The sequence below is a fragment of the Salvelinus fontinalis genome, chromosome 17 (assembly GCF_029448725.1).
Source record: "Salvelinus fontinalis isolate EN_2023a chromosome 17, ASM2944872v1, whole genome shotgun sequence".
NCBI lineage: Eukaryota > Metazoa > Chordata > Actinopteri > Salmoniformes > Salmonidae > Salvelinus > Salvelinus fontinalis.
Genome location: NC_074681.1, coordinates 6,789,744 through 6,817,112, shown reverse-complemented (window position 1 = coordinate 6,817,112; position 27,369 = coordinate 6,789,744). Strand labels below are relative to the sequence as shown.

At 42.8% G+C, this 27,369-nt stretch overlaps 1 protein-coding gene across 1 annotated transcript; it reads right to left on the bottom strand.

Moving 5' to 3' along the window:
* Window positions 1–304: 304 nt before the first annotated feature.
* On the bottom strand, window positions 305–26,790 carry fubp1 (far upstream element (FUSE) binding protein 1). Its single transcript, XM_055866016.1, has 18 exons — window positions 26,688–26,790; window positions 20,478–20,571; window positions 19,136–19,171; window positions 17,806–17,901; window positions 17,616–17,687; window positions 17,454–17,511; window positions 16,891–17,158; window positions 16,504–16,623; window positions 15,346–15,448; window positions 14,495–14,746; window positions 11,305–11,465; window positions 10,864–11,012; window positions 9,961–10,037; window positions 9,618–9,743; window positions 8,936–9,010; window positions 8,389–8,451; window positions 6,399–6,565; window positions 305–5,989 (listed from the first exon to the last, which is right to left on the bottom strand). The coding sequence occupies exons 1-18, from the start codon at window positions 26,775–26,777 to the stop codon at window positions 5,981–5,983; spliced, it is 2,016 nt and encodes a 671-aa protein (XP_055721991.1). The 5' UTR covers window positions 26,778–26,790; the 3' UTR covers window positions 305–5,980.
* Between the last annotated feature and the right edge of the window lie 579 nt (window positions 26,791–27,369).

Sequence of the window (27,369 nt, the reverse complement as noted above, 5' to 3'; positions counted from 1 at the left end):
GTGGATGAAACATCTTGGCAAAGGAGAAATGCTCACTAACAGGGATGTAAACCAATGTGTGCACAACATTTGTGAAAAATCAGCTTCCTGTTCAGCGTGTTATAGTAAGTGAACCCCCCCCCCCCCATGTGTGCAGCACCAAGAAAAGCAGGTCCCACCCTGTACAGAGAGCTTTATGCAGCTTAAACAATTATTGTCAAAGTGGTCAAATGCACACAGGTGTGTTCATTTGGGAATTGTTCCCAGACAAACCAGGACTATAAATGTTTAGTATCAGTAACTTCCAAGCAAGGGACACGATGGCTAAATGTTACAACTTTATTACTGGACAGGGCAACAAAGACGCAGAACAGTCATTTCATAAAGACAGGAAACAACAAAGAAAAAAAGATACATTTGAGAATATTAAAGGCATCACAAGAAACATGTTTAAATGTGTTTACCTCTAAGGCATGCTCCATATTTATCCCTTCTGATTTAGTCTTCTAGACTACAGCCCAAACTCCTTGAAACACTTTGCTCAGAGATGGAGCATCTAACACACAGATTACACTAATTGATGAAGGAAAAAAAAACTGCAAAAATAGCAAATCACTAGCAGAGGTATGCGAGTTCTAATGAACGAAGTTGAAACTAGAATAGCCAACTACAATTTCCTGCCATAATGGTTGAAAAACACAATAGCAGCAGTTCCTGGTTACTTCTCATCTAACTATCTCTAGCTGTGGTCTAAATTAACAGTGGTAGCACTAGTGCCCCTAATTTAAAATGATATAGGAGCACCAGAATATTCAAATTTTTATTTGAGGTCGCATAATGGGCTTTAAATTAATTCTAGCTACTTTTGAAGCACATGTTGAGCTCTGGAAAACTAATATTAAATCCCGTAGAAAGATAAATGTTGATTGAAAAACCTCCCATTGAAATTAGTCATTTATGGAATAGTAGGTTTCTACATTGTGTCAAAGCACTACCTATTGAGATTATTAAATTCTACGCTGTCTCTCTAAAGAGCATCAAGTTTGCACGAGACATGCAAGTCACTCATTCGATGGTGTCCTGAAGAAGCTATCCCTTCCTCTCCCTCTGTGCCCCCAGATGTTTGATATACTGGTCAAGTAACCAGGTTGTTAGCAAGCTAGGTTGAGGTAACATGACTGAACAAAAATGTTGAGAAAAAAAAAAAAAGATTTGCCAGAGAGCAGCTTTGGAACGACCCACGACTCGGTTTATGAACAGGGCCTAAAAAAAAAATGAAGATTTGCCACAAAAAAAAAAATCTACCAGTCACTGACACCTATATGTTTTTATTTTTACCGGCCAATACATTTGCCATGACACCAAAATCTTTACCGCTTGGTTTAGTTTTTCAAGGTGTGGGATCCCCCCCTTTATTTTATAAGGTTCACTCAATCACAAAAATAAATAGGATAGTCCACAGCAATGCTTACACTAGATTAGGAGCCCACTTAAGAGGTCTGGGGAAGAAAATATATATGTAAAGTCTCACTTTAATTCCAATTGTGCACCTGAAAAGGATTTTTGGCTGGTGGTGTTTCTGCACTGTATGCAATAGCAAAGTCCACAAAACAAAAGACCCTGACATATCACGATGCCAGTTAATCCTACGTTGCAGTTAACATTTAATTTGTAAAGTTATTGGGAAAGCCTTTAGAAATTACTATTTGGGCATCACTACCTGGCTACACAAAGTAAGCCGGACAGCCATGCCGTTAGGGCGCCAGAAATGTGCAAATAATAGAAATCACTGATTTATTCTTTACACGTATGCTTTAGATGGAATGAATCTGCACTCGCTTTCTCCTCCAGGGCACTCTGAATCAACTGGCCAGTTTAGGGCTCCCGAGGGACGCAGCGGCTTAAGGCACTGCATCTCGGCGCTGGAGATGTCACTACAGACCCTGGTTCGATTCCAGGCTGTATCACAACCTGCCCGTGATTGGGAGTCTCATAGGGCGGCGCACAATTGGCCCAGCGCCGGCCGACATTGTATTTAAGATTTATTTTGTTCTTAACTGACTTGCCTAGTTAAATATAGGTTAAATAAAAAAAGTATAACTATTAGCTGGGTGATTATTTCCCTGGTCACTCTGGTGCACCCAAAATAAAAACCTGTCAGGTCCCACAACAAAATATCTAGGAGCATATGCAACCAAAAAAATGGAGGTACTTTAGAATCCTGATGGCACACGCATTGGTGGATTCAACTATGCAACAAAATGCCTAGTTATGACAGTGGCTTGCATCCCAAATGGAACCCTATGGCCTTTCTAGTACACTACTTTTGACCAGAGCATACAGGGCACTATATGGAATAGGGTTCTATTTGGGACACAAAGGAAGGCATTCAATAGAATCATCATGAAAACATGTGGAGAAACAGTAGACATCAGTTCAGTTAGACAATTTGCAATAATTCTACGACATGTTAACTTTTTTTTTTTTAAATAACGAGACGAGGGAAACCTGGACTAAAAATACAGCCCTAACTAGCAAACAGCATGGTAAACTTGAGCAAATCACACAATTCTGTATTTCATTGCTTTGCTTTGTTTGTTTACCTTATCTGGAGTTCGCTCTCGAATGGTCACCTACACCTTGATCATCAGCCTCAAAGGATGCCTCTCAGAGTAGTCTCCTTTACGGGAGGGACAAACTTACAGGTTCCTGTTCCTGAATCTAGAACCTACGCTGGCTTCTAGAACCTTCTCTGGCTTCCAACAGCATCTGAGTGAGAGGTGGAGGGAGGCAGGCAGCAGGGTTTTATGAGAACACCATTACAGCACTGCAGCATTGTGGCAGCGGCAATATAATATAATAGAATGTATATTCAAGTTCACAGCTTTCAGTCATCACCAATGAGTCAGTTGAACAGCATGAGCATCATATGCAGGTGTACTTTCATCAACGTTTGTAGACTTTACTAATACGCAAATATATATATATATGCACATAGGGCTGGCTTTATGACAGACCGAGTTGACTATTTATATTATAGTAATGTGAAAGTACAGGGCTCGAGTTCTATGCATCACAGATCACACTGCAGAGACTTACCAAGTTATGCATTATAATATGCCTCATGGTAGTGTATATCAACAACAACAAAATGACCTCAGAAAATGAGAACTTTAAAAAAAAACAGCATGTAGAAAGAACGCTTTTTTTGGGGGGGGGGCAACATTTTTACTACGATTAAGTCTGGTGGGAAAAGCCATCAAACCACATTGCAATTGGCCTAAGAGGGAGAAACGTTGCTGCTCCTAAAACAAACCATCACAACTCATGTTGAACCATGCAAATCATTCATCACCATCGAAATCACAGCACTATCGTCAATATACTCTATGAACAAAACAGCTGTTGATATCACTACGAATCCTACCTGGACATGGCTCATTAACATCAGGAGCACAGCTAGTGTTACTACACAGCACAGGGTAAGCAGAAATATAATCAGGCAAATTCAGGTGAGTATAAATGGATCCCCAATCTGGGTATATATATATATATATATATATCATAGGTCAGAACACAGCTGTTATCCTTAGGGTCGCTTACCTGTGTGACCGCAGCAGAACGTAAAGGGTCAAGGTCTGGGATGACAGTGATACTGCAAAGATCTCACACATATGATATCTGCACCGTTTGCCACTCATTTCAGTTCAAAACAGCCTTAGGTTTTGTTTCGGAAAACAACAGTACTCAATAGCAATAGAATAACTGCATCACTTAGAAATCAGAAGCACTTGTAGAACATTCTACTGAATGACAACCCGACATGCTGATAAGAGACATCAATACACAGCATAGAAACAACTTCAAAATGCTACTATGAGGGGGGGGGGGGGGGGGGGGGGGGGAACTAGAACATTTCAGACTGAATCACACCATTACTGCAGTGAAAAATATGCATCTCTAGTAGTAACTAAATTCTTGAGACTATGAAATGGCATTTCTTTTTCAAATATTGATGAAATAAAGTCATAGTTTACATCTCTATTCTGGCTAAGCAATGGCACTTCAGGGGAGGGGAAAAAACTATTGTTATCTAAAAATCAAGCACTTTTTTTTAACGATTTCTAACATTCCTAAATGAACCACTGCGCAAAGAATTGTATTTTGCAAGGAACAGATCCTTCAGATCAGAGTTCTAACAGAACAGTCCGACTGGTATTATAACAGAACACGTTCCGACCTAAAAAAAAAACAGAGCCTAGCTAGATCTACAATGCAATATTCAATGTAATCTATGTCCAAACGGTCAAAAAAAAAACAAGAATATAATTTCTAAATGACAATACCAAGATACTGTACTTTATCATAACTTTTGATACTTACCCAGTATTTGTTTAAGGAAAAAATATGCAATTTGACAGAAACAATAAAGTTTTGTAATCATCAGTCAAAGAAATACATTGACAGCCAAACTGGGTTTGTTATTATATAGTCACAGTATTGTACTTACAGAGTAGGAGGTCAGAGGTCAACCCTGTTGGCTGATGGTACCGCTCAGACCAGCTCAGACCACCCCTCGGCCCTACAGAAAACCTATGTTCTTCCGTTGGGTAAACTAACAGAACAATGCATGGGCAGAGCAAAAATAAAAATACGACTTTTGCATTTCACGTTTTTTTATAGTATCAAAAGGCCAGAAAATGTATACATTTTAGGGGGGGGAGAAACAAACGTTTGAATGCAATGCAATACAGCAGAACAGAACACGTCAGTTTCCCTGTCCTGGAAGAGACAGAGGGAGCAGCAAAAAAAAAAAAAATACGAATAATAAACTAAAGCAACATTTCTGCAGTGAGAGTCACATTTTCTGAGGAACATTTTTGGATTAAAAATGTTTTCTTTCATATATACACTTGCTTTGCTTACCGCTTGTCTAAGCGTGGCTGTGAAGGAGGAAGTTACTCTGATTAAAACAAGGCAGCACACTAAAAGTTTCCTCAACAAAGTCTGCTTCAGGATGTCGCCAATGACCCTATTCCCTATATAGTGCACTACTTTTGACAAGCGCTTAAGGGGAGCCGTGTGCACTAAACAGGAAATAGGGTACCATTTGATTCTCAGCCAGCCAGTCAGCGCAACAGACAAGATTCGATCGGTTGTTTGACAGAGACGCCACAACAACCGAACACTGTAGGTAATGCATGAGTCCCAGATGTATCATAACATTATGCCACTAATACTACATTATGGTATAAGAAACATCTGTCTAGTCCTACAATACAGGCGGAGAGGTAAGGGGGAAAAACAGACTAATATAACCAAGAGTAAAGACAGGTAAATTATTCTATTCAATAGTGGTCCTAAAATAGAACCTTGGGGAACACCGAAACTGGACACCCCCCCCCCCCCCCCAGTCAACAAGGCAGAGCGACGAACACACATCTAAAAACATTGTACTAAGTTACCAGGAGCTGTGTAGAGTTGGAGAGAAACTGAACATTGTAAAACAAAACAAAAAAAAGGTATACACGATTTGAAGTCGAGTTCATATTGTAATTATTACCAACCCAACTTAGCTATTACCAACCCAACTTACCAACACAGGAGGTTTCACTTTGTTTTATTGCAAAACACAACAGGCATATTATTTAAAAACGGAGATGATTATCCATGGTAAACTAGCTAAATAACAGGAGCTCTTGAACCACATAGCATGAAGATACATGGGGCTGGAATGAACATATAATTACCTCACTAAAAAACCCAAAACCGTTCATTTAACAAGGAGAAGAAAAAAAAAAAAGTAGAAAACCCAAAAAGATAGCAAAGGATGAAGGGTTTGTGTCTCCAGGTAGACTGCTGCCATCACATTATTGTGAAACACTTGAAAACCAACCAACCAAAGGGGAAATTAAGATCTTCAAGGCATCTGCACCATCCAACACATTTAACAAAGGGTTTTGTTTCCACAATGTCGCATTTACTTTATGTCCACTTCACATTACTGGCCCTGTGCAGAAGAAATACATAAAAACACAGGCCATGTTAACAGCAGAACCCACGGACGCAGCGTCTCCATACATCATATTAACCCTGTTTTTTTTTTTAAAGGGAAGAGTAACTAGCGTTAGTTTCTTCTCGCGGCCACTCCGACTCCTCTGATCCCCTAGAACACCTTGAGGAAGGAACGGGGTTAGCGACACAGACGAGCTAAAGACAGGGCTTTATAAAAACACAGCAAGGGTAGTTGAAATGAGGGCTACAGTCACAGCGTTGAAAAAAAAAAAAAAGACGGACGGACGATACAGAAAACAGAAATAGATAGTGGAGAAGTCGAACTAGAGTGGTGCGAGGAGGAGACAGCGGGAACCAGGGTAGGACGGTACAGGGGGACGGTAGAAGTCTTACTGGGGGTGTACCTGAGGTGCTTGTGGCTGTGCCCCCATAGCCTGTGGGCTGCCCTGTCCGTAGTAAGCAGCCTGCTGGCGGTAGTACTCCGCCCAGGCAGCACTATAGTCCGGTTGACCGGCTGGCTGACCACCCGGTTGACCACCTGGTGCTGCTCCCGCCTGAGGGGCCGCTTGACCTGGGGAGGGAGGGACACGGTTAGAAACATGGATGAGACCACATTTGACTCACACAAACAAGGCTTGGCATTAACACCAGTGTAGTGAATAAACTTAAAGAATGACGACAACAGCAAGGAACCCCACCAGACAAGTGGGATGAATAACGATGAATTGAAACATGGGGTGTGAACATTTAAACTATATTGTGATTGTTATCTTTTAGAAAAATACAAATCTGGAGACCCTTTTGGCCACAGAGATATTTTTACGTTTTAAACCTAATTTCCTTCAATTCTACACATTTTGTCATGGGACTTGTACCGTGTTCTTATACTGAGTGAATAAACAAGCTAACTTAAATCAAATGGGGCACCACATCACGACTGCAATTTTAGAATCTCCCTGACCGGTTTATATTTTGGTAATAGTTACTTCACCTTTGAGATCTTATTCAAATCAAAAATAAGTTTATACTGAAAATGTTTCACCATCCCGAAAATTATTTAAAAAAAACATGTAATAATCATATTTGAATGGTGGCCCACCACTGCTAAAATAATGTAGGGGAAACACAGATGGTGAAATGCAAAGTTTACAAGGAGGACTTCCTCTCCAGAACCAGTACAGGTGCAATGCTTAATCTGAACGGGAGTGAGCAGCAGCACAGGTCACCAGACAGACGGGCTCTTCACATTAACGTGTAATAAAATCACAGCGCCGATACAGAAATTATTGCCGTTGATATGCGGCCGTTGTCAAATGGTAGAAGGTGTCTGCTTCAATACCCTAAAGGCATATCTAGAACCACACTAAAAAAGACCCCACGTTGAAAAGCCATGGCGGTCTGACATGGAGAAATGATTCCTCTGCAAGTACAAAGCGTGAGGTTTCCCACACCCAGTGGTGGGCCGTCAGGGCCAGCAAGGCCTTCTCTGGGTGGGACTGTGTAGGACCTCACTGAAGGCCCAGGCGCCAGGCCCACGGCACGCTACTGCCCACACCATATGTGGTGTTAACAGGTTGGACGTCAAGGAACACGCTGTCATACGGCACTGCTACCAGCCATCACATTGATGAGAAGTGGGACATGAAGACACGTGTACTGACCACATGGAGTAGAGGCACACAGCAGAGAACCTAAAACAGTAGCCAGGACTGCGGTAGATTGAACTACATCGCCCCCTAGCTGTCATAAGCAGGACCATATGTGCATTGTGAATTCATTAGAGGATTTCTTGATAATGAATCAATGGCATTTTTTATATTTTTTATTATATTTAATCATTTTTTTTCTTTTCTTTTTTTTATAAGTAAAAAAATATATATATATTTTTTTACAAATGGCTGTTTAAACATTAATAAAAATGTTAGTTGTCACATCCTTAGTTGAAGGACCGCGGGGCGTACGGGGCCGACCTGGCTCCTTCTGATATTTATGAATGTTTCTTCTGGATAAAGGGTTTTATTTCTAGCTATTATTATTGCTCCGTTGGAGCTAGGAACAAGCTTTTCAAGACACCTGCAAATCGGTGTACTACACCAATAAACATTGATTTGGAGATCTGCCAGCAGGTAATAAGACTAGTCAAGTCAGTGCTACCAAACTGGACCAAGGAAAGGTTTTAGAAACTACATTGATACGACTGTGAGAAGGGGAACGAACCCACCACTGGTTCTTCGGGTGGCGGGACAGAAACCCTCTGCTTTGCTCTGGGGCAGCTGTGGTGACAGACCCTCTACTAGAGAGAGAGCTGAGAAGGGACACAGCTGCCCACAACATCTGTGCCTTGCTACAAGCACAAGTTTAAACGTTGACAGTTTGAGTTGAAAGCGGTCTCACCTTGTTTCTTGTAGTACTCCTCCCAAGCCTTGGTGTAGTCCTGTGGTTGCTGACTTTGCTGCCCTGGAAATGATAAAAGACAGCTTTTAGTCCCAACAGGAAAAACCTTCCACTCAGAGTCAACATAAACTATGTTGCTGCGCCATCTAGTCACAGCGGTAGTTGTAGTAGCACATGAGCAGGTAATTAATTGGTAGACGAGACAACAGTACGTAGGTGCACAGGAAATAAGCTGGTCTTTTTAAACAAGGGGCCGTCTCTGTGGCTGGATTACAAAAAGACCAAAACCAGTCTAAACAGCATGGGCTTGAAAACCAACCAACCGGTTTACCGCAAACACAAATGGTCACAGCAGCCAGTGAACCACATCTCAAGACATCGCAATCACACCCCCCCCCCCCCCCCCCCAAAAAAGCTTTTATTTATTTTATTGTTGTTGCCATTTCAGAGCCACATAGCCGTTTCCACTGATCCTCAATTAGTTCTAACAAACAAACAAAAAAAAGACTCAGAACTGAAGCTTGGCAAAACACATTTATGTTTATACCCATTTTCTTGTAATATTCCTCCCAGGCCTTGGAGTAATCGGCCTGCCCAGTATGCCCAGGTCCCTTGGGGTCACCTGTTAAAAATGGTACAATATAGTATTGAGAAGCATTCTGAGACTGACCATAGTTAGTCCTCCATCCCGCTATGGGCGCTCTGCTCTGACACCAGAGATGTGGAAAATAAAAGCTACTCTGTCCATTGAGGTTTTAAAAAAAAGGCGACGCCATGTTTAAGCTCTTACTACACGACACAGGCAAGACTGTTAGGCCGGGATTCAAGCTGTAGTACATTGAGCGAACAAAAAAAGGTAATTGACACTTATGCAGACACCAACAAAAAAAAATTCAACCATAAATGCATTCTCTGCAAAAGTCTGGGAAATTCTCTTTAGGGGAAAAAAGGTGCCTTGTCTGTAGTTCAGCGCAGCAGCGTTTGAACGCACTTTGAATGAATCCCGGTCTTAGTCTAGGTGTCTACAGACCACGCAGAGGTTACCTGGGATGTATTCATTAGTGACCACTAACGGTTTGGCAACAGGAAATCATGTTTCTATTGGACAAATTGAGGTATGTTCCTGCCTGTTTCGTTCCAATTGCTTCTGTTTGGTTCATAGTGAATACATCCTAGCAGAGAACCAGAGGCTGTGATAGAGGGGGGGGGGGGGGGGGGCCCCAGGTTACCTTGCCCGTTGGCCTGTGTGGTGCCAGGGGCACCGCCGGTGGGTGTCATGGGGGCCTGGGGTTGCTGCTGGTACTGGGAGTAATACGCTGCCCAGGCCGCTGCGTTGGCATCAGCTGCAGCTTTACCTACAAACCAATACACACATTAGATACGTCTTCCCTGTTGATATACCTACACAGGATAAACATGTCTTAGCTTAGGGCCTTGCAGAACGGAGCCAATAAACTCACAGATTGTCTCAACTACAATTTTTTTTTAAAAGGGCATTGTAGTTCAATCTATTTAACCAGGTGAATGTGTCCATTTCTCGATAGATTATCACATCGGATGGTGTTAACTTACCAGGATCCGGCTGTCCCTGCTGCCAGTGGGGGAAGCCGTTGCCCCAACCCTGAGGCTGGTAGGGAGCGGGAGGACCACTGAGGAGACAAACCATCAAAAACGCTGGCTAGTAACAACAAACTATAATACGTGTGATAAATGAAAAGCTTCTGTATCAAATCTGAGGTTCTCCCATTTAATTGTATTTCATAAAGCTAAATATGGTCCCGTGTGGCTCAGTTGGTAGAGCATGGCGCTTGCAACGCCAGGGTTGTGGGTTCATTCCCCACGGGGGGACCAGGATGAATATGTATGAACTTTCCAATTTGTAAGTCGCTCTGGATAAGAGCGTCTGCTAAATGACTTAAATGTAAATATATTTATAAAGTGGCAATGTGACTTTTTGGGGGACCCGACCAAATTCACATAGAAATATGAGATCTAGATCTGTCATTCTACTTGAAAGGAAGTTTAAGAAGTGCTAGATCTGTTCTATACTTCCCACTTAAGTTTAGTTTTTGTGTCTTTAACTTTCGGATTTGTACACCAGCTTCAAAACAGTTGAAAATACAATATTTTTGGCTATGGAAAATATATTTTGCAGCGGTTTAGATGCTACAATGATTCTCTACACTAGACTTACTTATTTTGACAAACTGAAATTATGCAAACTACTAGAGTTTCAGCAACCAGGAAGTGTCAGAGTGATTTCTGCGCAGTGCAACTTTAACGCACTCATTCAGCCTACTTTGCTTGTAAAATATCCATTGCCACCCATGAAGTCATTTTTAAACATGGTTGTACGCATTTTCTGCTAAATGAAATGCCTAGACTAAACTAAAAACCAACAGCCCACCCCCCAGATGTAAATATTGGTGGGGGAGAGAAAGCTATTTAAATATCAGTGAAAAGCCTCAGTCTTACTGTGGTCCTGGTGGTCCCTGGTTGTAGGGACCGGGGTTGTAGGGACCCATCTGAGCAGGGTGCCCAGGAGGCCCGGGGGGGCCGTGGGGAGACGGACCTCCGTGGGGGCCTGGAGGACCTTGGGGACCACCCATTGGACTGACTGGACCCTGGGGGGGGGGGGGGGGGACATGGAGTGGAGGGGTGTCAAACAGCGTACTGGGCTACAGAATTAGAAGACATGATAAATGCAATGGCTGTAGAAAGTTGAGACTGTGAAGTAAGATAAAGATGAGAGCAGGCTCACAGTGCTTACGGACCAGTCAGTAATTCAGATAAAACATTTGATTTTCTAGTTAAAATTATAAAAAAAGTGATCCACTAAACTTCTACACTACTGTCTAGTGATTGAGACGAGTATGATTTCTACTACAGACAAATGAACAGTGAAAACCCACTCACCCCGATCTTCTCCTCGACCAGCTGCCGTGCGTAGTCTATCTGTTGGTGTGATCCTCGGACGGTGAACATTTTAATGTTGGGGTCGGAGTTGGGCGGAGGGTTTCTCTGGAGCTCGATACGCGCCCCAGACTGCTGGCTGATGCCCTTGATGGTCTCTCCTCCTACAGAGGGACAGAGGAGGGAGGACTGTTCAGACTAAACCAGAAAACGTCAATTTCCAGAAGAGAATGTGGTGCGCTTGGTTCTTCCTCTTGGTCACTAATGAACATGACCCAGGGATACTAAATGGAACCAGACGAGATTCTGGCTACCATATTCTAATGCTTGGTTGCCTAACATTACTAACATTGTTATATGATAACGCCATGAGGGAACGAACCCACCACTGGTTCTTTGGGTGGCAGGAGAGAAAACCTCTGTAGCTGTTGCCTTGACTTTGTTGTACCAGTAGAGCGATGCATCTACCAGGCCATACACACACACACTTTAGTTTCCATGGTGTTCCTTCGCTCTTAGATTCAGGCGGAGGTCGGATGTGAATGTCCCTTGACAGCTCTGTTGCCTGCAAAAATGCATATTTGATGTCTATGGAATTAAGTCTCCATTTTTTCTGGCAGATCACTGTCATCAGCAATCTGAGTGACTCTGGTGCATGTCGGTGAGTCTACTGGGAGTTGTTTAGCAGCCAGCTCCAAAAACCTCTAGACGTGCTTTAGGCACTATTCCAGTTAAGGATTCTTTAACTTGTTATGGATAGGTGGCAGCATTTTCACATTTGGATGAAAAGCGTGCACAGAGTAAACTGCCTGCTACTCAGTCCCAGTTGCTAATATATGCATATTATAAGTAGATTTGGATAGAAAACACTGAAGTTTCTAAAACAGTTTGAATGATGTCTGAGTATAACATAACTCATATGGCAGGCGAAAACCTGAGAAAAATCCAACCAGGAAGTGGGAAATCTGGGGTTTGTAGGTTTTCAACTCTTGGCCTATCGAATACACGGTGTCTATGGGGTCATTTTGCACTTGCTAAGGCTTCTACTAGATGTCAACCATCTTTAGAACCTTGTTTGATGCTTCTACTGTGAAGTGGGGCCGAATGAGAGGGGAATGAGTCAAGAGGTCTGGCAGAATGCCTTGAGCTCGTGACGCTCGTTCACGTGAGAGCGAGCTCTGTTCCATTTCTTTTCTGAAGACAAAGAAATTATCCGGTTGGAACATTATTGAAGAATTGTGTTAAACATCCTAAAGATTGATTCTATACTTCGTTTGACATGTTTCTACAGACTGTAATATGACTGAACTTTTGCCTGGACCTGCCCGCGTGTCGTGAGTTTAGATTGTGTACTGAACGTGCGAACGAGGAATTTGGACATAAATTGACTTTATGGAACAAATCAAACATTTATTGTGGAACTGGGATTCCTGGGAGTGCATTCTGATGAAGCTCATCAAAAGTAAGTGAATATTTATAATGGTATTTGTGACTTATGTTGACTCCAACATGGCGGATATCTTATGGGGTTGTGTTGGTCTCAGAGCGCCGTACTCAGATTATTGCATGGTTTGCAGTTTCCGCAAAGTTCTGATACAGCGGTTGCATTAAGGAGAAGTATATCTTTAAATCTGTGAATAACACTTGTATCTTTTATCAATGTTTATTATGAGTATTTCTGTGATTTGATGTGGCTCAGTGCAAATTCACGGGATGTTTTGGAGGCAAAGCCAAATGTAAACTGAGGTTTTTAGATATAAATATGAACTTGATCAAACAAAACATACATGTATTGTGTAACATGTTGTCCCGGGAGTGTCATCTGATGAAGAACATCAAAGGTTAGTGATTCATTTTATCAATATTTCTGCTTTTTGTGACTCCTCTCTTTGGTTGGAAAATCGCTGTATGCTTTCTGTGACTAGTTACTGACCTAACATAATGATATGTTCTGCTTTCGCCGAAAAGCTTTTTTTCCTTCTTTTTTTAAATTATATATATATATATAATTTTTTTTAAATCGGACACTGTGGTTGGATTAACGAGAATTGTATCTTTAAAATGGTGTCTAATAGTTGTATGTTTGAGAAAATTGAATTATGAGATCTGTTGATTGAATTTGGGTTCCGCCAGTCCTAGACTGGTTAATGAAAATGTCAATCATTATTTGAATATGTTGGTAACTAGTTGTATAATCGTGATAATGCCCTCGAAGCCAGTGTTTGGAAGATATATTGTCACGGTTTGCCAAACTGAAACCAACACCTGTGCCAATACACTGCATTCGGAAGTATTCAGACCTTGACTTTCTCCACATTTTGTTACGTTACAGCCTTATTCTAAAACAGGTTAAATTAAAAAAAAGTCCTCAATCTACACACAATACCCTGTATTGACAAAACGAAAACAGGTTTAGAAATTTTTGCAAATGTAGATAAACAATCTCGCTTATTTACATAGGTATTCAGACCCTTTGATATGAGACTATAAATTGAGCTCCGATACATCCTGTTAACATTGATCGTCCTTGAAATGTTTCTACTTGATTGGACTCCACCTGTGGTAAATTCAATTGTTTGGACATGATTTGGAAAGGCACACACCTGTCTATATAAAAGGTCCCACAGTTGACAGTGCATGTCAGAGCAAAATCCAAGTAATCGGCCGTAAAGCTCCGAGACAGGATTGTCTCGAGGCACAGATCTGATGAAGGGTACATCATGCGATGGGGATATTTTTCAGCGGCAGGGGCCTGGAGACTAGTCAGGATCGAGGGAAAGATGAAAAAAGCAAAGTGGTCCTGCCCAAATACAGGTGCGCCAAGCTTGTAGCGTCAAACCCAAGAAAACTCGAGGCTGTAATCACTGCCAAAGGCGTTTCAAAGTACTGAGTAAAGGGTCTGAATATTTAAGTAAATTTGACACACTAATACACATTAATATATTGGCAACGTTTTTTTGCTTTGTCATTATAGGATATTGTTTGTAGATTGATGAGGGGAAAAACAATTCAATCCATTTTAGAATAAGGCTGTAATGTAACAGTCTGAATACTTTCCAACCGCACAGTATATCTCCCAAACACCGGCTTCTCGGGCATTATCACTTCAGTGTGAGGGCCTTCCAGTCAAAAGAAGTGCACTATATAGGGAATAGGGTGCCATTTTGGACGAAACCAGTCTAAGTTCACCTACCTTTGCCGATGATGAGTCCAGTCTTCATGGTAGGGACGGTGAAGGTGAACTCCTGCAATCCTCCAGGAGGACCCATGTTCCAGTTACCCCCCCCGTTACCCCCCCTGCCTCTCCCCCTGCCCCCTCCGTTAGGACCGCCCGGCCCCCCCTGCTGGACACTCCTCAGAAGGTCAGAGATGATCTCTGCTGCATGCTGGGACTGTTCAGGAGGACCCACGATCTGGGCTATCCTCTCCGGGGTACTGCCGTCATCTGGAGAGGAGGCGAAGAGGAGAGAGAACTGGTTAGGGTTGATGTCAGTGTTTCCCTTAGCTCAGTTGTGTTGCCTAACCCGCCTAAAGGAGTTTAGTTTACCAGTTTGAATTGTCCGATAAGGGTTGGCAGTTCAATCCTGGTAAGCTGCAGTGTCCGTTTACTTTCCATCTAGTCAACCACTTAATAACCACGAAGCGTATTGAGACAATGTCTATTTTTTATAAAAGCAGCAGTGAAACAGGTGGCGTGGCCATGGGGAGAGGTCGGGTCAAACGGTGGCGTGGCACTGGGGAGAGGTCGGGTCAAACGGTGGCGTGGCCACGGGGAGAGGTCGGGTCAAACGGTGGCGTGGCCACGGGGAGAGGTCGGGTCAAACCGTGGCGTGGCCACGGGGAGAGGTCGGGTCTAAGTAACTATAGCCATATCTGACAAGTTCCTCACTGGACAATCAGGTCAAAGTCATCACTAACAGTCTGCATTCAGGTAACAGACCAGTTGCATCCCAAAATGGGCCCCGTAGGTTCTGGTCCAAAGTAGTGCACTAAATAAGGAATTGGGTGCTATTTGAGCCATGCTTTCCATCAGTGACATCTCACCTGGTTTGAACTGGATCCTGACTCCTGTGTCGCTCTGGATCTTCTTGATCATCTCTCCGTTTCTCCCGATCACGATTCCTACCGCAAACCTGGGGACAGGAACCTGAGAAGGGAGGACACAGGCCAGGTTAGTAGTCAACTCAAACCTGGGGATAGGAACCTGAAGGAGGACACACATTAAACATAAAGCATGCCATTACATAGTCTCCTGTAGCTTCGTGAGCCGAGTCACTCCTGCAGCTCAACTTAAGAGGTGATAAAGTTAGTTATATGAAATTCACTACTAATGTTTGGCAAATAAAGATAGATATATCTAAGATGTGCCAAACTAAATTCTCTCCAGCTGGGTTTTGCTAACGTGTTAATGTTAGCTTGCAGATCAAGCTTCTTGGTAATGGCAGCAGTCAATCCTAGATTAAGATCCCTGCTGCAACCTGCGCTTTGAGATAGTCACATAACGGAGCTGGGTTGTCTGTCCTAGTAGTACATGTCGACACAGTATTTGTTAGCATTTACCTAGCATCCGCTAAGAGAATTACACAGTATTTGTTAGCATTTACCTAGCATCCGCTAGGAGAATTACACAGTATTTGTTAGCATTTACCTAGCATCCGCTAGGAGAATTACACAGTATTTGTTAGCATTTACCTAGCATCCGCTAGGAGAATTACACAGTATTTGTTAGCATTTACCTAGCATCCGCTAGGAGAATTACACAGTATTTGTTAGCATTCTGGTAAGCGTTTTTTTTTTTATACATTAGAAATTAGAAAAAAGTGCCCCTTGTGCACACTGCCGGTAATAACGTATATCCCGAGATGGCAACAGGCACGGTATCTGTATACCGTCCAACGAGTCTCTTCCCAACTCAGATGGCAGTTCCATCTGTACAAACTAACATCCTTACTGAACAGTAGACTCAGCCAGATGACATTGAATACTAGAAGTAAACACAATAACTGGTCAAATTCCGCAACAACTACTAAAGAGTGTTAAACAGGGCCGTTTTAATCGTGTAGATACTACAAAGCAGCGTGATGCGCACCCTTGAGAGACCCAAGTCTAACATCGTCAACTCGCCAAGTCTACCATTATTAACAAACTCTGGATTCCTTGTGATTCCATGACAGTGTAATAAAAGTGTTACTGTAGACTTACATCCAGGCCCTCACCTCCTCCTCCTCCTCCGCCTCCTCCTCCCATCCTGGAGCCGTACTCTCCTCTCTGCTCCCTGAAGCCCTGTTCTCTGATCAGCTCCATCACCATGTCTTTTGCTTGCTGAAGGACCAGACAGTCAAAACAGGTAAAACACAGGCGGAGGAGAAAGAGTCAGGGAAATTACCAAACAAATATTATCGTGGGCAAATAAGCACGCAACTTTGCAACTGAGTATTTCGCAATTTCGTTCAGAGTGACTCATTTCACTTCAACATTTCAGATGTACTTCAGGGAGTGAGAATCCATTTCACCTGGACTTTAAAAGGTTCCCCAGAGATGGGGAACATTCCAGCTGTAGGTAACACCAGTCCTCTCTGCACCACTCACCTGGACTTTAAAAGGTTCCCCAGAGATGCGTAGAGGTTTGTCTGCTCCCGTGTTCTGAGGCCCTTCCTGGATCATCACCATTTTGACCCCGGCTCTCTCCTGCAGCTGTTTGATAGTCTCTCCTCCCTTCCCGATGACCAGGCCAGCCTTGGAGGCAGGGACCAGCATCTCCTGAACAGACATACCGGGGCCGCCGGCATCGTTGTGGTGAAAGGCTGGAGTAGGACGACCCTTATCAACGATCTCCGTCAGCAGCCTCTTGGCAGCTCTGGTTGGGGACAGGAACATAGTTACCTTTAGCTAAGGGCATGGACTATTAGCCTACGAAAAAGCACCTACTCATTAGACACATACGTAGCCTCTTGGTAGCTCTGGAAGCACACACCAGGGACAAGGTGGTCCCTGACAAGGCCCACAGCTATGACAATGGCTCTAATCTACTAACTAATGTAACGTTGTACTGGCTTTTTGTGTCACCAGAGAACGTGGGTAAGAAAACAGGGGAGGGGGGGATGAAGCTAAGAGAGGACAGAGAGAAGGGACGACAGGAGCTGTATACGTACTGTATTGAGTCTGGGGATCCCGTCAGTGTGACTGACCTATCGGGCATTCCTCCACTGTCTGCAATACAGAGAGAAGAAAAGTTTCAGAGTAGAGATAGCATGCAGAACTCTCCATCAAACAGTATGAGGAAATCACTGTGTTATAACTTCAGGAAATCTTACCGGGGGCAATCTGGATTTTGCATCCAGACTCTTGCTGCATGCGGGATATCTGTTCTCCTCCTCTTCCAATAACTGGGGTACAAAAGATTTGGCAATCAACCCCCAAAAATCCACCTGCACGTTGTGTGTATACTTCCTGAATCCGAACCGTTACTTTAGGGACGGTGTGTGTGTGTTTGTGTACACTTACTGAATCCAACCATCCCATCAGGAACCTTGAACTCCTCTGATGACGATCTCGGTCCACCACCTCCCATTCCTCCCATACCCATCGCTGCTGAGAACGCTGCAATGAGGAAACCAAAGACATTCAGATACAAGAGGACTACTAATTAACTTCTTTGGGATAGGGGGCAGTATTTTCACATCCGGATGAAAAGCGTGCCCAAAGTAAACTGCCTGTTACTCAGGACCAAAAGCTAGGATATGCATATAAATTGGTAGATGTGGAAAGAAAGCTCTAAAGTTTCCAAAACTGTTAAAATTATGTCTGTGAGTATAACAGAACTGATATGACAGGCGAAAACCCGAGGAGAATCCATCCAGACTTTTTTTTGGGGGGGGTCACAGAGCTTGTTCAATGCTAGTCTATGGGATATTCAAATAAGTAGCTCCCAGATTGCAGTTCCTATGTCTTCCACTAGATGTCTATCTTGAAAGGGTTTCATGCATGTTTTTTGAAAAAAATTGTTAGTAGTTGTAGCTTTTTAAGTGGCTCCCATTTTGACTGTAGTCTTGTGGCGCACGTGGATGAGGGCAGGCACTTCGTTATTTATCTCCGGTATTGAACATACTACATTACAAATTAAATGTAACCGTTTATTTACATATTAGGGTAACTGAGGACTGATTAGAAACTTTGCTTGGACGAGGTTTATTGGTAACTTTTGGGATTCCTTTGTCTGCATGTTGAACTGGTGGATTACTGAAAACGCGCCAACTAAACTGACCTTTTTGGGATATAAAGGACTTTATCGAACAAAACGACCATTTGTTGTGTAGCTGGGACCCTTGGGATTGCAAACAGAGGAAGATCTTCAAAGGTAAGTGATTTATTTTATCGATATTTCTGATTTTTGTGACGCCTCTGCTGGTTTGGAAAATGTTTTTAATGCTGGTGTATGCGGGGCCCTGTCCTCAGATAATCGCATGGTATGCTTTTGCTGTAAAGCCCTTTTGAAATCTGACAAAGCGGTTGGATTAACAAGAAGCTACATTTTTAAACGATGTAAAACACTTGTATTTTCATGAATGTTTAATATTACAATTTTTGTATTTTGAATTTCGCGCTCTGCAATTTCACCGGATGTTGTCGAGGTGGGGCACTAGCTTCCCACCTAGCCCAAAGAGGTTAATTAAGAAACGCTGCCATAGACCCTGGTCAAAAGTAGTGCACTGCAAAGGGAACAGGGTGCCTTTCGGGACTCAACCATAAACCCATATGGACCGGTGGCTATTTCTAGTCACAAGGGCCTATCCTATACATTTTCTTTAACAGCAGGCAAGCTACAGGTACTCACGGTCATTTGGTGCCACCTTCTTGGTCTCTGGTTGGTCTGCAAGGAGAAGAGGAGACGGGGTTACTGGACTGCCGAGGGTCCCCAGAACTGGGGCTACAACCGTCCTACTTCCGAGTGAGAAAAATGGCCATTTGACATTACATCTAATGCCTGTGCAACATGGCGCACACACAGACATAGTATTTTCTAGAAACACAAGGCAGCCCAACTAATGTATATAAAATAGTAACAAGGTTAGCGGTTTATTATAACATACAATCTCCCCTGCTAAATGCAACTATCAAACCACGGAACTGAACAAACTGAGCATTATCTGACTATACATGATACAGAACAAGTGATTCTATTACTAAACCAAGTCAAGCATTTTATGCCAAGTCTATAAACAGCATTGAACAATAAAAACCACAACAAAAAAAGTGAGGGTATAAAATTTCTAAAACATGCCAAAAACCACACACTAACTAGGCTATATACGTATCTCATACTATTGATCACCCATGCCATTTCACACTATACATAATGCCTATTCTAGATCATAATACAACAAATGTGTGGTTTGAAAACTGGTAAGGCCTAAGTGCCTAATGGTTATTTATCAAAAGGGACCATGCCTGAGAAAGGAGAGTTCATCCCTTCCCGATGGGTTCTACTGTTTAGACTGGTCCAACAGTCATCTACAGAGTGAATAGACAGAACGAAACAGTGATACACAACACACTACACCGGCAACACCTGGGTTTCTCCATACAATGCAGGCCTATGCCATTTTTTAATCCAAAAGCTTTTTATTTTATTTAACTTTTATTTATCCAGATTAGTGTGATAAATCTATTTTTCCAAGAGACCTGGTTGACCTAAGAGTCGAGCATTTTGTTTCCGAAAATGGGTGACCCCCCCCCCCCACACACACATTTCAGCTGTGATACAAGAGGCAAAAACTGATATCAGATGCCCGTTTACGATCTACGTTATACAGATTGGATAAACAACGCTTTGTTTTGACACCTGACAGTAGTGTTGTATCCAGTTCCCTAGCTACACCATAGCTAGGTGATAAGACTGGATTCTCAATGCATGTCTATTTGGGAAAGCATAAACGTCAAGGCAATTAACATATTGCAAACAAATTAAAAACAGAACATACACACGTCTATTTCTGCTCTCTTGCCAACTCCATATGGATTTCTCATCTGTAATTGCATGCTTGTCTGAAGTGGGTAAATAAAATAGCTCTGAGACCAGGCTTGGGTACCAGATAGGCAAGTCCAATCTATAACAGTACAGGCAAACGATGGAGCAATGAAGATACGGAGGTATGAAATGGGTCTACCGTACTCACCGGCATCTTCTAGGGGCCGCTTCTGGCCTCCGTAGCCAAACTCGTTACCCGAGGGTGCCGAGGGTACGCCGTCACCACCAATCTTAGCGGCGATCTGAAAGTCAAAAACATTCAATCTAAGCTAGGCTCCACGAGAACACTACAACTTCCGTAGCTAGCTATTTTCCAATGGAGTTATGTTAACTAGCATGTAGATAGGTTAATGGTACAGACACACCGAGAATCTCACTGCCGATAGGTACTTATTTACATAGTTATTTTAGTGGGAATCGAACCCACAACCCCACGCTCTACCAACAGCCACACAGGAGGCCGTTTCTTCATTTGCGAGAACAAAAGATGTCCCTGCTGTGTACCGACTAGAGCTGTCGGAGAAAAGAAACGATTGGTTGAAAGATTTCCCCCTATATTGACGTCCTATGTGTTTTAATCAAATCAACTATATTCACCGAGCTTGTCTGATGCTTTAAGCACACTGATGAAATAAGACTAATTATTAGAGGGAGTCCCACAGCAATTTGATTGTGCTGGGCCTGGCTCAGACTCGACCTTGTTAAAACCAAAAAAACAGCGACTAGCACCCGTTGTCCTCCTCTCCTCCCTGATGCAGCTACCACCACAGATCAATTTGTATCTCGCGTTCCGTGTTGCTGGAGCTGCAACAGCCATTTATGACTGAAAAGTTGTTACACAAATCCTTCACTTGTTTAGAAGTTAAAAAACATTCCCTATTCCCTCAACCCTTGCTCTCCTTACTTGAAAACATCAACATCAAAAGCAAGTGACCAATAAGGAAATAATCACACCAATAAATTGGTTATAACAAAATGTACACCGTAACACACGTGATAGCAAAATGGATGCAGAGGACTTGAAATACACTTTAAAAACATCGGGGAATGTTTACGGGTTGCTCAGGAGGTAAAGGGAAAGTCAGATAATCGACTGAAACCTACAGCTCAATGGTGGTTATAAGGCTACTAATGATAATGACATTAGTTATTATAGGGAGAGAGACCTAATTAAGTCGGGGTTTCCGTTCTCCTCAATTTTCTTAGACGTTTAAGGCGAGTCCGTTTTGTTGTCTCCTAATTCCACCACATTGTTCTCAACACCAATATTCTTATATATATATATATATATAATATATTATGCACATAGCGACATGGTCTTGGGAAAAGGCACCAATTGAACAACGCACTGATGTGTTTCAGAACAGCGACCACTATACAACGTGGGAGAAAGCACATGTAAATAAAACACTACTTTTTTATTTTTTATTTGTGTTGCACATAATATAACTATACAATTTCAGCAGCACGTCTTAGACTGGTGGACAGCGCCACCCCCCGGGCCTTCACAGTGGATCAGTCCACTCAGACAGGAGCCAATCAGACAGGTGTCTTGTACACCATTTTCTTTTTTTATGTTACTACTGCTCGACTTAAATCTTATTTCGACCAACAGCCTATCGACCAGTCGACTAAATGGGATCAGCCCTAGTACCGACGAACCTTCTGTTTCTACTTGCAGAATCGGGAAGCTCAGCAGTGGCTGAGAACTTGACTTTGAGCCAATCAGAGAGCATGAACTTCCAAGTGGGGGAGCAAACAGAAGTGTAATCCACCCCCTCAACAGAATTGTTCTAACTAAAATAATAAAGATGAAACATAGTATATATTTTTTATAGCAATTCTTTACATCTAGCTAGGGTGTGTTGTTAACCTCTTTCAGCGAGGGGGCAGAATTTTTTACATTTGGAAAAATAACGTTCCCACGGTAATATCTCAGGCTCAGATATTAGAATATGCATATAATTTACAGATTAGGATAGAAAACACTCCAAAGTTTCCAAAACTGTCAAAATATTGTCTGTGAGTATAACAGAATTGAAATGTTACCAATTGTTACTTGCATAGTGGAGTCTTTTGTTAACTTCACTAGGGTAGGGGGTACTATTTTCACTTCCAGATGAAAAGCGTGCCCAAAATAAACTGCCTGCTACTCAGGCCCAGAAGCTAGGTTATGCATATAATTGGCAGATTTGGATAGAAAACTCAAACTGTTAAATGTCTGTGAGTATAAAATAACTGATTTGAAACCATATGAAGATCATCAAAGGTAAGTGATTAATTTTATCTCTATTTCTGCACATTTGTGGCCTGCTGGAGGTCATTTTGCAGGGCTCTGGCAGTGCGCCTCCTTGCACAAAGGCGGAGGTAGCGGCCCTCCTACGGCCTCCTCCACGTCTCCTGATGTACTGGCCTGTCTCCTGGTGGCGCCTCGATGCTCTGGACACTACGCTGACAGACACAGCAAACCTTCTTGCCACAGCTCGCATTGATGTGCCATCCTGGATGAGCTGCACTACCTGAGCCACTTGTGTGGGTTGTAGACTCCGTCTCATGCTACCACTAGAGTGAAAGCACCGCCAGCATTCAAAAGTGACCAAAACATCAGCCAGGAAGCATAGGAACTGAGAAGTGGTCTGTGGTCACCACCTGCAGAACCACTCCTTTATTGGGGGTGTCTTGCTAATTGCCTATAATTTCCACCTTTTGTCTATTCCATTTGCACAACAGCATGTGGAATTTATTGTCAATCAGTGTTGCTTCCTAAGTGGACAGTTTGATTTCACAGAAGTGTGATTGACTTGGAGTTACATTATGTTGTTTAAGTGTTCCCTTTATTTTTTTGAGCAGTGTATATATTTTATTTAACTAGGCAAGTCAGTTATGAACAAATTATTATTTACAATGACAGCCTACCTAGGAACAGTGGGTTAACTGCCTTGTTCAGGGGCAGAACGACAGATTTTTACCATGTCAACTCGGGATTCGATCTAGCAACATTTTGGTTACCGGTCCAACACTCTTTACACAACTAGGCCACCTGCCACCCCATATATCCCCCATCCAGGGCTGTAAAATAAAATATTGGTAGCACTGGTAGTCCAAAAAGTTAAAAGCGCCGTGTAAAATTTAGGAGCACCAGAAAAATGTACTTAATATTGATTGAGATTTGGCCTGTATTGGGCCTATATACACTGCTCAAAAAAATAAAGGGAACACTTAAACAACACAATGTAACTCCAAGTCAATCACACTTATATGAAATCAAACTGTCCACTTAGGAAGCAACACTGATTGACAATAAATTTTACATGCTGTTGTGCAAATGGAATAGACAAAAGGTGGAAATTATAGGCAATTAGCAAGACACCCCCAAAAAAGGAGTGATTCTGCAGGTGGTGACCACAGACCACTTCTCAGTTCCTATGCTTCCTGGCTGATGTTTTGGTCACTTTTGAATGCTGGCGGTGCTCTCACTCTAGTGGTAGCATGAGACGGAGTCTACAACCCACACAAGTGGCTCAGGTAGTGCAGTTCATCCAGGATGGCACATCAATGCGAGCTGTGGCAAAAAGGTTTGCTGTGTCTGTCAGCGTAGTGTACAGAGCATGGAGGCGCTACCAGGAGACAGGCCAGTACATCAGGAGACGTGGAGGAGGCCGTAGGAGGGCAACAACCCAGCAGCAGGACCGCTACCTCCGCCTTTGTGCAAGGAGGTGGACTGCCAGAGCCCTGCAAAATGACCTCCAGCAGGCCACAAATGTGCATGTGTCAGCATATGGTCTCACAAGGGGTCTGAGGATCTCATCTCAGTACCTAATGGCAGTCAGGCTACCTCTGGCGAGCACATGGAGGGCTGTGCGGCCCCACAAAGAAATGCCACCCCACACCATGACTGACCCACCGCCAAACCGGTCATGCTGGAGGATGTTGCAGGCAGCAGAACGTTCTCCACGGCGTCTCCAGACTCTGTCACGTCTGTCACATGTGCTCATGTGCTCAGTGTGAACCTGCTTTCATCTGTGAAGAGCACAGGGCGCCAGTGGCGAATTTGCCAATCTTGGTGTTCTCTGGCAAATGCCAAACGTCCTGCACGGTGCTGGGCTGTAAGCACAACCCCCACCTGTGGAAGTCGGGCCCTCATACCACCCTCATGGAGTCTGTTTCTGACCGTTTGAGCAGACACATGCACATTTGTGGCCTGCTGGAGGTCATTTTGCAGGGCTCTGGCAGTGCACCTCCTTGCACAAAGGCGGAGGTAGCGGTCCTGCTGCTGGGTTGTTGCCCTCCTCAGGCCTCCTCCACGTCTCCTGATGTACTGGCCTGTCTCCTGGTAGCGCCTCCATGCTCTGGACACTACGCTGACAGACACAGCAAACCTTTTTGCCACAGCTCGCATTGATGTGCCATCCTGGATGAACTGCACTACCTGAGCCACTTGTGTGGGTTGTAGACTCCGTCTCATGCTACCACTAGAGTGAGAACACCGCCAGCATTCAAAAGTGACCAAAACATCAGCCAGGAAGCATAGGAACTGAGAAGTGGTCTGTGGTCACCACCTGCAGAATCACTCCTTTTTTGGGGGTGTCTTGCTAATTGCCTATAATTTCCACCTTTTGTCTATTCCATTTGCACAACAGCATGTGAAATTTATTGTCAATCAGTGTTGCTTCCTAAGTGGACAGTTTGATTTCACAGAAGTGTGATTGACTTGGAGTTACATTGTGTTGTTTAAGTGTTCCCTTTATTTTTTTGAGCAGTGTATATTCTTGCTACTTTTGAAACACATGTTGTCCAATAGAAACTAATATGTAACACTGTAAATACATTATAAAAGCTACAATTGTGATAGCACTTTTGGAATAGTAGGTTTCTACATTGTAAAATCACACGCTTCCTTTTGAGATGCATAACATTGAAAATTGTACACTGTCAGATTTATGGCGACAACATTCAAGAGATCGGTTACTCAATCCGTACTCTCCTGAAGATGCTCTCATTTACTTTCTTCCTGTGCCCCTAAATGTTTGCATAATACTGGTTAAGGTACCCATGTTTTAGCTAGCTTGCCAATAAAAATGATGGAATAAAGTGTAAACAAATTGTTAACAACGTGGAGTTTATGGATGTAAAATGTGATCCGCTGTTTACTATCCATCACTTTATTCCTAGTTATATGTACATCTCTAACGACATTTTGCAGGCAACGGAGTATGATGAGACACTGGCGCAATGAGCAGCATGGACATGAATAATATATTTTGTATATATCAACTTATAACTCGATTTCCCCATCTTTTTACTCAACTCCTATAGCTGGTTGTCACATGTAGGCTACTGGAATTGATTAGCTAACGAACAAGCAACAAAGAGGTGTTGCCTCTGCCCTGGGCGTCCACTCAACCTACTGCCAGTTAAGTCAATGAAGACATAAGGATAACTATATTTAGTTAACTTTGTACTTCACAAGTCAAAGCTAGCTAAGTGGTATTCATCTAGTTATGCATACAAAAAAACGATCCAAAACAAACACGAAAAGTAAAATCTACAGAGCCAACGAGTTAGACTTCGTCCCATCGACTAAGCATGGAATTCGATTAGCATGCACACCACCGTGGATATTTTCGTTAGTTAAGCATGACACATTTTACACAAATATTAAGGTATCATGGTAAAATATTGTAGTGAATGGCCAACATTTCACTTCGACGTTGGAGTTGACTTTCTCTCGCTTCAGCTCAAAAACGATTGCCATGTTTCCTAAAATATTGTGTTAGAGTAACGTAACGTTAGACTGATCACATGACCAATATCTGTGCTCTGATTGTGATCACTAGAAATTGCCCACTATGTGGCACCGCCGATCAACATAATAAACATAATTAAGTTGCTCATTTCAAATGTAAAAGTTGCAGCAACCACTGTTAAGCAATATTTCCTTTTTAAAAAACTGTCAGTGTATCATGGACTTAACTAATTCCACAGAATCAATGCAACAGTATTTCTGCACGATGGTGGCTTCGAAAAGGCCACATATGGTTAACGTAACTAACGTTAGCTATGTGACGCTATCTTGGTTATCGTTTTATTAGCTACTTATTGAAACCACAATCAAATTAATCATACTGTACTTCCTCAATTCACCGATTAATTTAACCATATCGCTAAATGAGCTAGCAATACCTGGATGATTAGCTGGCTAGTTAGGTTACAATCCTTTGTTGGACAGCCAACTCGAAGCCTTCATTGAAGGCCGCAAATTGGAAACATCCCGAGCTTGAGGTTTGGGTTAGATTTAGTTCCATTGTCGACTATCAATTTCGACGCCCTGTGTGCTATGTTATATTATTTGTCTTACCTGTCTAGCTCGCTGAAGTGCGTCTTTAAAAGCGTCGTTCATTCCGGCGCCATTTCCCGACGGCGGAGCCACGTTCGAATAGTCGGCCATATCTGATGTAACTCTTCTCAAGCCCGAGGAGAGAAGATGGCCGTTCTCGTTGAAAAAGATTATCGCGCTGTGACACAGCAGAAAAGGCCGCACAAATCTCGCGAGTCCAGACAGAATAGGCAACTGGCTGTGTGATACGTCGATCAAGGACTAAGGCGGGATTTGGGTTGTACCATCCAATGGTTCCACTTGTACTATTTTACTAAAATGATGGAAAATCCTTTCAAATCTTTGTTTTACGCCTGCTACGTTAGATTACAAATCTGGTTACAATGTACACATGTTTTAGTAACTTTCATATTTAGTATGATAACCAAATAAGTATATTTGTAAAATGTAATACTGTAGGAAGTCCTGTATTTTGTGATATGCATTATAATATTGTAATGAAACAGCAAGGAGCAGGTCTCGAACCCTCGACCTTCTAGCCTGAGGTCCGGCGCGCTATCGACTGTTCCGCAAAAGCATGCTTGTGCGGCACAGTCGATTTCCTCGCTTATAAACCCAGGGTCGTTACAATATGCACTGAAGACACCCTCTTTGTGAGCACACACTGCACTGTAATTTAGAGTCTGAAACACTACTCTAGTTT

Coding starts and splice junctions, on each gene's coding strand:
- fubp1 (XM_055866016.1), bottom strand. CDS start 26,777: ATGGCCGACTATTCGAACGTGGCTCCGCCGTCGGGAAATGGCGCCGGA. Junction 19,172..20,477: donor GCGGCCCCTAGAAGATGCCG/GTGAGTACGGTA, acceptor TTCTCCTTGCAG/ACCAACCAGAGACCAAGAAG. Junction 17,159..17,453: donor GGATCCCCAGACTCAATACA/GTACGTATACAG, acceptor GTCCCCAACCAG/AGCTGCCAAGAGGCTGCTGA.